This window comes from Episyrphus balteatus, chromosome 4, assembly GCF_945859705.1.
Source record: "Episyrphus balteatus chromosome 4, idEpiBalt1.1, whole genome shotgun sequence".
Classification (NCBI taxonomy): domain Eukaryota; kingdom Metazoa; phylum Arthropoda; class Insecta; order Diptera; family Syrphidae; genus Episyrphus; species Episyrphus balteatus.
Window position 1 is genome coordinate 16,157,587 of NC_079137.1, and position 12,979 is coordinate 16,170,565.

Genomic DNA, 12,979 nt, shown 5'->3' on the forward strand with positions numbered 1-12,979 from the left:
AAGTAAGCCTTCCCATAAGGAACTTGTTCAAGAAAGTAGGATTTCACTTTCTTCCTAAGTGAATGATGTTGCGTTCGACTTTCAAATCCGAAAATTTAGGATTGTCAAATTTATAAAGAAATATGCCAAAAATCAGAACTACGAGATTTGACGCAATGTCTGGACTATATATTGATTTCGAAATTAAATAAAAAAACAAAATAAAATAAATTCAAAAATAGAACAATAATGTTTTTATTAGCTTTACAACAAAAGCAGAATTTTGTTTTGTTATTGTTTCGCAAATAAATTAATGATCTGATCCGGATCAGGAGGAAAATAAAACACAGCTATTAGTTGTGTTTTTCTTCCTCGTGATCCAGATTAGATAATTGTATTTATTTGCAAAACAATAACAAAAAAAATCCTGCTGTTGTTGTAAAACTAATAAAAACAATTATCTGATCTGGATCAAGAGGAAAATAAAACACAGCTTTTATTGGGATTTTCATTTGTATGTCTTTTGATTCCAGAAACCTAGTTGTTATAATAAGATCAAACAACTTATAAAATTTTGCGACCTGATAGATTTTTTGGGTTGCACCAATGTCTTTCACTTGTTTTTTTAACTAAAATGCTGATTATGAACCATCCCTAAATTTTATCAGCTGATTTTTTAACTGAACGAAAAGTTTCACTCGTGTAAAAGACGACAATATGAGAGATGTTATACTCGAACCCTTATTTTATTTTTGTATTGTGTACCTATACTTTTTATTCGTGTTTTGCCAAAGTACAAAAGTAAGCAATTAAGCTTCATGACGGGGTGGTATCATAAGTTTTTCGGCTCTAAATGAGTACCAAAAACCAAATAGTCCTAAAAGTTCGTCCACTCACTGTTTCGAAACTCTGAATCATCAGATAAGGATGACCAATCTAAAATTCTGTAATATTTTTTTTTTTTTGAAATGGAAATAATTTTTAAAAAATGCATTTTACCGTTCATATTTGTTTTTATTTATTTTCAATCTCCAATTATGTTTCTATTTCATGTCGAATCATTTTTTTAATTGTCACTTTCCAATGTCCCGTCAAAAGTCGTATTTTTATAGTTATTTTCGTTTAGAGTCGCTTTTAAAATTTATCTGGAGGAAAATCGCATTTTAGTTTATTGACTTGTTTATTGGCATTTTAAAACCTTAATTGGTTGGTGCAACCGATAAATGCAATTTTAAAATTTAACCAATCAATAAATATTTAAAAGCGTTTGGTCCAACTGGCCATTAGAATATTTAAAATCACAGTACAGTACCTTGCCATATTATTAGGCCCAAGCGCAAAAAAAAAATACAATTTTTTGCTTCATGTTGCTGAATTTTTAAAGTTTTTTTCGAAATATCTTAAATTTTGTTTTGTCTCATTTACTAACACTTATCATGTAGATACGGATTGACTTAAAAAAAGTTAAATAATTCAAAAATTTTGATAAAAAGTAAAATGCAAAAAGGAATAAGCTCCAAAAGAAGTTTTTTTTTGGAATGCATGACCGGAATATTTCCAGACGGGTCCAATACTTAAATTTTTGTATCGAGGGATAACGTGACATTCTTAGCTTTATGACAAAAGCCCCATCTTGCATAAATTGTGAAGCTCTGATCGTCTGGTTATTACGTAAGGTTCTTAGATTTTTGGCAGTTTTTTTCTTTCGTAGAAGACCAGACGAGCAAAGCTTCACAGTATGTTAGTCGAACTTTTTTTAAGTCAATCCGTATCTACATGATAAGTATAAGTAAATGAGACAAAAAAAAATAAAAATTAAAGAGTGTTTTGTTTTATTTTTTATGATTTGAAGAACTAAATCAAAGTTGACTGGAATGTGACAAAGAACGGATCTTTGAACATTTAGTTCTGAAATTATCGAACATTTGAAACAATAGCAAGAAAAGGTGAGTAGCTATGCATCCGATCTAGCTTTCGGAAGGAAATGGGCCTACGCTACTGATAGTTCTATGATTAGCTATGACCTTGGCTCTTTTAAGAAAAACTCGGGTTTATCTTTTCATAGATAGTTTAGACCCACTTCTAAACCAATTTTCTATGGAAAAGAGATGCTTCTAACCTGTTTTATAACTTTAGACTCCATTCTAAGTTAGACCTGGTTTTAGGAATGACAGGAATCAGCATTTTTTTCAGATGTTGCATTCTGGGTTCAAATCATGAAAAATTGTTTTAAGTATATCTGGCACTTCCGGTAATTTAATGAATTGGGGGTTATATATTCAATATTTACATATAGAAGTGACACCGCAGATTACTTATTCCTTCAAATAATAAACGTTTAATAAAAAATAGACAACTCTTATTTTCTAAATACTAAAGAAATTGCATCATTAGTTCAAAGCCGACCAAAGTTCATTTGATATAGAAAGAATAACAAACAATTCAAGACGTTTCCTATAAAATCTACTTGAACTCAATTTCGTAGAATTAACTTCAAGAGCGGACCAAATTATTTAGAGCCTAAACTAGGTTTGAGGTTTTGGGGGATTCACATTTTTACATAAGGATATATTATTCTAAATCCATTATTTACCATAAACCATTCCTGTCAATGTGCTGAATACCAGAATACATCCCTGGAAATGGCTTAATAGCGACCTCTTATGTTGGAGGGGAATTCTCCTCCTGAAAAGGAAACTACTAGAAATGGAGGGGAATTCTGCTGCTGGAAAGGCAACTGCTAGAAAGCAAAGACAAGAACCTTTTTGAACAATCTTAATGAAGTGTGTAAAAGGGTGTACCGTTCTTTGTAATGAAATAAAAGCATAGTGTTAATTTTATGAGTTCTCATTTTGAATGAGCACGGTTTTTTTAACTACAAGAAAATCAGAGGCCTTGTTAATGAAGACTCTTAATTCTCATAAAAAAACGATACTGAGAAATTTAAATTTTGGATTTCTAAGCTGCCCCCTAGAATAGAAAAGTAAATCAACAATAAAAGAAATTCCCAGCAAATGATATCTGTGATAGACTGGGCGACAAACAAACAAAAAATAGAAATAAAAGTTACGCTGAAACTGATTAGAATGAAAACACTGTACTTTACGTTTTAAAATTGTAGTTAAACAAAATATTCCCAATGCACTTGTATACTTACATAGACACAATGCATAAATATTGGTTTTTGAAATGATTCAAAAAATTAATCAAATGCGTATATTTTCTAATCACCCAGCAGTCTGGACATGGATTGAATTTGATAATATTCCTTACACAGTTATGTCAATATTTAACTATCACATGAGAAGTGTGTTACTGTTGATTAATATTGAATGACGTTCCAGCTTTGAAGATTGATAAAAGGGCTATTAATACTTTTCGGGTGAGGACCAGTATGAGCAGGATTTACTATCTGTTACTGGTTTAATAAGGTCTTATGTTGGCTTATGATTAGAAGAGATTCTTCTTCAATGAATTTTAAAATAGTTTGGATTGAGTTATTTTGTAGGGATGAAATTGTAGTTCATAGTCTCATAGAACCCCTGACAATCTCTAACATATTTTTGCCCTGATACTTCAGCTTCATGATTACTTATGGAGAATGTGCAATTTCAAATCAGACAAACTATCTAACAATACTATGTTAAAGTTTTTTTTTATGAAATCTGATTGTCTGAAAACGATTGAACAACTTTGACGGCTGGAATGCTCTGAACTCTTTTCCGCTTTTTGATAACTTGGCATGGACGGCCAGAAAGCTTTAGTTTCTGTTCTTGTTTTTTTCTTTTAAATAAAAGCAACTCCATCAGTTGGCAGGATTAATTTCAAATCAATTTCCTCTGTCTCACTCTGTGCCTAAAATCTTTACTTATTTAGATTGAAAAATATGTTTGCACCAGTCCACCTTTTCAAAAATCTTTCTTATCTATATTCAAGTCAAATTATTACTTATTAGATATAATTTCAAACTATGTTTCAACTCTTTCAAGGCTATTTCTTCATTTTTGCTATTTACTGTTAAGAGCTAATTTTTTGTTAGAAAGTAATGTCTAGAAGGATTTAAAGATTTTTAAAAGTTTTCAGAATTTTTTTTTAAGCGTGGTAGTTTGTAGAGGTAGTCTTTTGACTTTAAAGTGGAATAGGTACCCATTTTAATGAGGGAGTTGGTAGGTTTCCTCCGGGCAAAGAAAAAATACTGCCATTTGGATACTTTTGTCAATTTTAATCTCTTTTTTAGAATACTTGAAATTATGACCTCAAAAAAGGGAATTGAGCAGCCCTGTTTGTCGAAAGTCTCTAGTAAGTTATTATATTGATAAGCTGGTATGGACCAGAGCCAAAAGAGAGTAAGGGCCCTTCTTATTCACCTATAACCTATGTCAGAAGATAATAGAAGATAGAAGTTGTTAAGTTACCAAAAAAAAACGCATATGTGTCAAAATAATACCCTATGATTTTTTTAAATTTTAAAAATTGCTAATTTGTTGATACTATTTTAGTACTAGTAGTGGTTTAATGATTAAAAAAGGTATTTTTTTAATAGATAAAATATAAAATATTGCATTCAATTCCGTCTCTCTGACAATAACAAGCAATTTTTATAATAACAAGCTAATTTTTGTTATTTATTTATAAATCTGAACAAAACATGTGCGTTAAGGTTATCTATGTACATAATTTATGTTTCACACAAAATTTATTTCTTATTATAAATAATAACTAAAACAGACATTGACCCGGACTTTATACGGATTCTATTTCCAAAAAAAAAACAAAATAGAAAAAAGCTTAATCGCATCAATGGCACATGTCCATTAAATCGAGATGATTCCGGTACCTTTGTTTATGTTTACAATAATTTTTATTACATTCAATCCGTGGAACATAATCTTAATTATTTATAATTAAAAATGATGACACTCAGTCTATTGGAAATAAGTGTGTCAGCTGTTCAGAACTTTGACGAATTACTCAGTCTCAAAGACCTTGACTAGACACAATAGAAAACCACAAACAATGACAAAGACAAGTAAATATTAAGAAAGTATTGTTTTTTAAATGAATTTAATTGATAATAGGCATAAAATATTGTTTGTAAAATTTAATTGATTGCACGATTTTCTCTTATCAATTGAAAATATTGCTCGTGTGGGCAAAGTATACAAATATAATTTTCCGACTTAGATGATGACTTAAAAAGATTGCGTTTATTTTAAGTATTAGGACACTTTTTGCTTGCTTGATAATGTCTCACTCTCCTTGGCCTAATTTTTGCACATTTAATTTTACATAAAAATTTTATTGCATAATTTCAAAAGGAACAATATTATTGAAAAAAACGTTCAAATACGTGCCATACTACCTCATTCGTGATGACATCGAAATATATATGATGCATGAGAATGCAATAAAATAATAACAAAACAATTTTACTAAGAATAACACGATGCACTCGAAACTAATTAGTGTAAATATTTTCAAATTTTCATCACTTATTTTCGTTCGTTCATATTCCTTAATTGATTAATCAGTTTGTTACAAATCGTTACGTTCGGTTATATTTGTGTATTTCTTATAAACAGATTTCGATCAGACTATGAAAACTTTACTAACATGAACTACAGTGGAAATGGCGACAATATTTTGTAGTAACTTCTTTTTCGTGCAAAATTGACAATCCTTTTTTTACTTTAAACTTGGATCTATTTTAACATTTTTATAAATTCGATACAGTAAAAATTACTGTAACTTCTTGTCAAACGCATAGGAATAGCTTATTTTGAAAAATTTCACTCCTCCGATTTCTGCAAAAATTACAACTGAAAACTCGATCAATCTCGAGAATGTCATTTCCATATCATATTTAGTTTCTACCTTTCGCACGCAATCGCAAATGAATTTCAACGGAACGATTCCAAATAAAAGTCTATTAGATAAGAGATTCCAAATTTATTTTAGTTTGTGGTGTTGCATAAAATAATAGTTGTAGATTCGCTTAATTTTTAAAAATTTAATAAAACTTTTTTATTTATTATTTTGTTTTTCAACATAATTACTGTGCTCGTAAACCTGACTTTTTTACTTTGAGTAATAAACAAAAGTCTGAAATAATACCATAATAAATACACATTAAATATTTTTTTTTTTTACAAAAATTGTCCGATATTTTTAATAAAGAATATCGGTGTATTTTTGACATGGTTTGCTATTGCTATCTTAACTAAGTCATCCGAATGGAATCAATTAATTTTTGTGAAAAGTTCATTTTGCGTGACGAAAATCCCAGTAGTAAATACATTATTAATCCTGTCGAAAATTATTAATCCTGTCGAAAATTAATTATTATTAGTAGAGTAGTAATTAAAGCAAATTATTATGAAACCCAACTTCAATTTTCATGATTGTTTTTTAATGTTAGTAATTTAAAATACTTAAAAATCTATAGGTAGGTTAAAAATTGCCGTTCTCAATGTGTTTTCTTTTTTAATTAAATTAAGATTTTTGTGAACAAAAACAAATATTTTTACAAATATTTCTTCAAATTTTGTGAAGTAAATAAAAAAAGATTAACTAGAATTTTAAAAGAAAATAACCGTCCATAAGAAGTGGACAACTGAATCATTTAGGTGGTAGATGCTATTTCCCCAAAAAAAATAGAAAAAAAATTATTGATAAATGTGGCCAAAACATTTTGAAAAATAAATTTATATTTTATTACGAAAAATTTTGAAAAAAGACAGGTTAATTTGTTTTTAATTAAATTATTCTTCCGTTTGAAGTCAATTCAAATGATGGAAAATTGTCCCTTACTCCTATATAGATTTTTTCTTATAAATATCAATAATTTGATAAATTTAAACAAAATTTTTGAAAAAAAAAAAACAATATCGGCACAACATTAAACAAAAGTAGAGTGCCGAAGGTCAGTACCGTGAACATTTGCTCTCTATGGGGGTTAACAAAATTTTGGATATATTCTGTTTATTTCAATATTAACTTTCATACTGAACTTAAAGATTCTTTTGTCACAACAAACGGAACCGGTCATTTTTAACGAATAATTTAAATACGCACGAACTTTATATTAATTCGAAAACGCAATTGCAAATAATTGTGAAATGACTCAACTCTATTATTTAATTGCATCATTCAAATTTGCTTGTTATAATTTTGAACGATATCACAAAAGACGAATGCAATTCGTTTCCCTTCATTATTTCTAATCAAAAACAACAGCAGTAACAGCAGCAAAAAAGTCACTTCAAAACCAAGTTCTAAATCCATTGTCTAATGTTATACATAGTTGATAAAAATCAATCACAACAAATCATGACACATTTATTATTTGTCATTAAAATGGGATATTTTAGCAAACAGAGAAGATGAAATAAAGAAAACTATAACTCTAATGATGCCAAGGATGTTGTTCTTCATGATAAAGCCTTTGGTATGTGTCGTCTGGCTCCGTTCATTGATAAAATTAATGCAGAGACCAATAATATTATTATAGACAATAGTATGTATGACAATAGAAGAAAAAATACGAATATTATCACCGCTTGGCGCCATTCAAAGTTCGCACGCTTCTTATGAAACGCGTGCGGTGCATACCCAGACTTTTATTGTTTTTTTTTTTTTTCTTTTAATGAAAATATTTACACATTTTTCTTGCAAGTACTCATTAAGATTATCCTGCTTATCGGTTGATTTCTTGGAGTATTTTATTTAATATTTGTTAGGTATATTCTTTTTTATTTTGTCTAATCTAAAAGAAGGAAGGAAGTTCTCACGAATTGAACCTTCAGGTTATCAAATAATGTCAATAAATTTGTTAATTTAACAACTTCACTGTCCAATGAATCATTTATGATTCATGAATTGTATTTTTCCCATGTTTCCTACGTTCATGAATCATATATGATTCAACATTATTACTAAAAGAATATTATTCTACGTCCCTATATAAACTTGTAGAAAAACATCTCTACGTTCTTGCTTGGAAAAAAACATCAATATCACGTCCTTTTGAACATAAATTATTTTGTGTACGGCGTTTACAGCGTCCATGAAGCATATGTGATTCATGAACATGTATTTTTAAAAACGGATATATTTGAGAAATAATTTTAATATCCTTTTGTAGGTTTATACAGCCCCTAAATATGACTGCAGTCAAAATTGAAATATATTTAAGAAAACGCATTTTTCCTCAATAAGATTTTTTTGTATATACGAAAATTTCTCTCACACATTAAAGGCTTAACTACATACACCACTTTTTGAGCCAAAAGTGAAAATATTTTTTTTCTGCTTAGCTTAGCGAAATTGTTTTGTGAAAAAGAGTATACAATTTGTTTTTTACACCAAAAAATAAGCTTTCTGCATCATTTGTTTTAATTTTCTAGCCCGAAAAACTATACAAAAATGCGTTTGAAAATTTTCACTTTTGTACTTTTTCACTTTTTGAGCCAATGTAGTTAAGGCTTAATTCTCAAAACATTTTTGTCGGGCAGACCATCTACCAAAAAATTTTAGTTTTTATATGTCAACCAAACAAAGCACATTATCTTCAAACCAGGAAAATTAGGACTTGAGGACATGAGATTTTTTAGATTTTTGACATAAGTTATAGAATATCCAAATAAAGATAGAAACCAAGAAAGTTGCGGACATGAGATTTTTCTAGACTTTTGAGGTATGTTATAGAATGCCAAAACGTAGGTATTGAGCAAACAAAATTTCTATTAGCATTGATTCCTAGGTTAAACCCTTATTTGACTGGATTAATAGACGACCTGATCATTTCAATCTAATCTAAATTGAGTATTTTGATTACATGTTCTTAAAGTGTATAATCATTTTTAATGAGACCAACTATAACAATCATCTTATATCGTTTTTGGTCAATAATCATATTTTATTCATAGGACGTGTTCATATGATATGAACACTAACTACGTCCATGAATCATATGTAAACACAAAGTAAAACTTTTTTTTAACAAAGCAACAAAATTACTAATGGTAAAAAAAAAACATTTTGCCTCATATCTGAGTCAGTCGCAATATTGTCTACCACAAAAAAAGTTTGCACGTAGAGAAGATTTTGAATCAATTTATGTAGGGACGTAGAATATTTTTCATATTTATGATCATATATGATTCATGGACAATGGAAATACGGTGCAGAAAACTTCTATGTATCAAATGTTATTCATGGGACGTAAAGAAAATGCCTGTTTTTCTGATACAAAATTATGAACGTAGCTACTTTATTTTACCAGTTTGTATAGGGACAGTGAAGTTTTTAATATTACAGTTTTATTTCTTCTGTTTTTTTTTTTGTGTTTCTAGAATATAAGTTTAAATTAAAACAGGGAATACGTTCGTTAAAGTATGGTCGCTATATATCCCTATCATTTTCTACTGATTAAATAGAGACAGCAATAGTCAAAAAGTTAACTTATGATCGAAATCGTGTGCCGTGATTCGACCCCAGCTTTTATTTCTTCCCGAAATATAATTTATCTATAGGATTTTAAAACTTAGAAAATAGTTAAATAGTTAAATAGTTAAATAATGTCAAAACTAAAATTTTTTGTAATACAAAATTAGAAAATTTCGCGACGGTCATGGGTAAAATCTGGTTTTTCTGAATTTTAGCATAGTTTTAGTTGGTTAAAACTATGTCCAAAAACATGAGTTTTCGGACACAAATGTCTAACGCAACATTTTCAAAAATAAGAAAAATGCAAAAAAAACCCGAATTTTTCAGTCCTTATTGATGTCAGCTCCTAAGACTAATTTTGATAAGAAACTATGATTCGCAAACAATTATTGGATCCTAAAATCCTCTAGAAAATTACCAATTTTGTCGAAATCGAAAACAACGTTTTAGTTTTTGAAACAGAACTCCTTTAACCATTATTATACTGAATATCTCATACAGGGTGTCCTAAAGAACAATAACCTTTACTGAAAATGGTGAAAACTATTTTGAATTATAACGGTTTTTGATTGAATGTTCACCTTTTTCCTGCATCTTTTGATGTTTTGAAAAAGAGTACCATCCCAGAAGCAACAATTGCATCTGTAAAGCTTTATAGAACCAAAATTGTTTGTCGGGATTTCTAACTTCAAATTAAAATAAATGGTAATTTATTATTTTTACAACATTTTTAAGGTTAAAATTAGATTTTAAGATATAACAATATTATTTAAAGTCAAACAATAGGGTTCTGCAAAACAAAAAATAAAATAAAAATAAAGTGTTTTGCTCAGAATCAAGATAAACAAACAACAAAATATCTGTTAGTTGTTTAATTTTTACTCTACAGACTTCTGCTTCTTTGAATTTTTATTGTAATTATCTTTCTATTTTAAGTTTATTTTGTTTTAATGTGTATACCATTTTGAAAACACAAACAAAATCATGTCGTTCTAAAATATATAAAAATGTATAAATGTAACCAGAAAGAAAAAACGCTAATTTCCAAACCCAACATCTTTTTATCTTAATCACTTCATGTTTCCATTTTTGGACTCCCAATTGTTCAAGCTGTAACCTTTTTTTTCATCAAAGAAATTAAATGTTACTCTGCCGACATTTTCTGAAGGTAATAGATGCAGAACAAAAGCACAATGCGTTGAATGTTTCGGTTCAGTAGAACATATTTGACTAGCCTTTAGATGAAGTAACAATCATACACATAACATACAATACACAGTTTGAAGTAGACAATTAATTATTTCATTCTTCCAGAAGGTCAATGTTTATGGTTTGACACGTGTTGGTGAAAATCGTCTACACATATGTAACTAATATTTTAAGCTGTGAACATGTTTTTCCCAAAAAAAGGTTGCTCTTTTATTTATTAAATTATGGAATTAATTATTTTACAACAACTCCCATAAATAAAGTTGTTTTTTATCTAATAAAATCAAAATCGCTTAAGATTTGCTAAAGATGAATAATAGTTTATAAATTCAATAAACAATGATCTAAACACTTGCGTTACAAGAAATAGTTTAAACCATTTGATAGAAATTCCAAGACGCAATTAAACTGAAAAACAAATCAATATAAACATTTTGGTTAAAGGCATTTTCTTTAAGCAGGTATTTAAATTCAATTATTGAAAAGAATTATCATTCTCTTAAACTATAGGTGTGTCAAATTTTACAATTGAGAATGTTGCTTTAAAATCAAATCGAAATTATTACTACTCAAACATTAAGTGAAATATTACTGAAACATGGCGAGAATATTGCATCAGACATTGGAAATGTGTTTTAAAAAATTTCCAAACTGCAAAATTTTATGGAGTCATAAATGCCGTACCTACCTTTTTCTAAAACAGTTAGAAATATTTGAATATAAAGTACCTAAATACATTCACTGTTTTATTACAGCGCGTGTCCTAGTAAAAGGTGCTGACAAAGATTAACAAAAAAAAAAAATAGAGGATAAAAGGAAATTTAAGGATTATCACGTGGGTAAATCGTGGTGCTGTATATAAGTTTAAAGTTGCGGGTAGACTACCTGAATCTTGTATTTAGATAATCCTTTCTTCTGCTGAAATAAAAATGTTGCAAACAATGGTGTTTAGTCTTTTGTTGTTTACTTAAACCATTCACTTTTAGTGTCCGTCAGGTATTCAAAATTGTACTCTATTGGCTGTATTGGCTGTATAATTCTAATAGTTAAATATCCTTCAGTAAGGACGAATTTTACCAAAATGGCAACCGGACTTGAACTGTGAATCAATGTAAGAAGGTAAAATTTTCAGTTGATACTTAAATTATTTAAAAAGAACAAGTTTCATTGCTTGGATATAAACAAGCAATAATAGACGTGTTATTTTGTTAAAGCTATCCGCAGTAGGATTCCCAGATATTAACATTGAACAAAAATGTATATGCAGGCACCAAGAGAAAGGAAAACGTAAACTTATACACTCCGTCATAATTCTATCCGCATAATACCTACACAATGGGCAGTATAATATTCTAAAAGTCTCTGCTTCCTTTTTCGTCGAAGAAGATGTTTACACTTTAGGTACACATCAATAATTTTTTTCTGCGCAGTATCGATTATAATTAAACACAACCAAAATATCTTAATTTTTCTTAAAATTTTATATCAGCATTCACCTCATGATTCATAAGCATAACGCCAACATAAAATTAAGTAAACAATTATATTATAATAAACTTTCAGTTATCACCCCTTACATACTCGTTCCAGTTTTTATATCAGAGTTATTGCTGGAAAGAACACAAAAACTGCATGTAAATCCCTTAATTAAAGAAATTCCATACATTTTTTTTTCTTAAAAAAAAACAACATTACTGTTGTTTATTATGAAGGGCTATAAATAGAAACTACGACATTATGATTGGGAACGCACACGTTTTTGCACTTATAATTCAAAGTTCAAACTCAAGGTTTTAAGTGGTTTGAATAATTTAAATGAAAATGATTTCAAAAAGTTTTCAAAAGCTATGTGTGTTTTTGTTTATTTTTTTATTTTTAAATTTGCTGATAGTTATTTTAAAATCTATTAACTAGTATCTAAATTTCTATATCGTCTTAAAATGGGAAATTTGTATATGATTTTAAGGGCCTAGACTGAAGTGTAAGAGCTAGATGAAACATTTGAAGAAGGGATCGTATTAAGGGGTTGAGTACAGACAAAGAAAAAAATTATGCGGATAGGAGGATATATTCATGAAATCGGCCATATTTAGAACCACAGATCGGTTTTGGTTAACGAATTTTTTGTTTAACTCTTGTGTTTCGGCTATGTGATTGATGTGTTGTATGGCATCATATTTAATACCTTACATCTAAAATGATTTGAAAATACGTATTAAGAAGCAGTCATACAAAGATACTTGTTAAGTTCATCTAAAAAAATAAAGACAACACCATCAAAAGGCGATACAAAAGAATCCCATAGAATTTCGTTTTTTTATTCCATAATCATAAAATTTAATGT

The 12,979-nt window shown here is 28.8% G+C and overlaps 1 protein-coding gene across 4 annotated transcripts in view; it reads left to right on the forward strand.

Annotated features, from left to right (window-relative positions):
* The window catches only part of LOC129918050 (protein sprint), a 145,730-nt gene that overhangs the window by 122,281 nt on the left and 10,470 nt on the right, over nucleotides 1-12,979 (forward strand). Inside the window, exon 7 of one of the 4 annotated variants that reach the window (XM_055998375.1) lies at nucleotides 8-4,461. The exons of the other annotated variants lie outside the window; for them this stretch is intronic. Within the exon in view, the coding sequence (XP_055854350.1) occupies nucleotides 8-18 (11 nt within the window). The 3' untranslated portion in view covers nucleotides 19-4,461. Of the gene's footprint in view, nucleotides 1-7; nucleotides 4,462-12,979 lie in introns of those variants that run through there. 4 annotated transcript variants of the gene reach the window in all.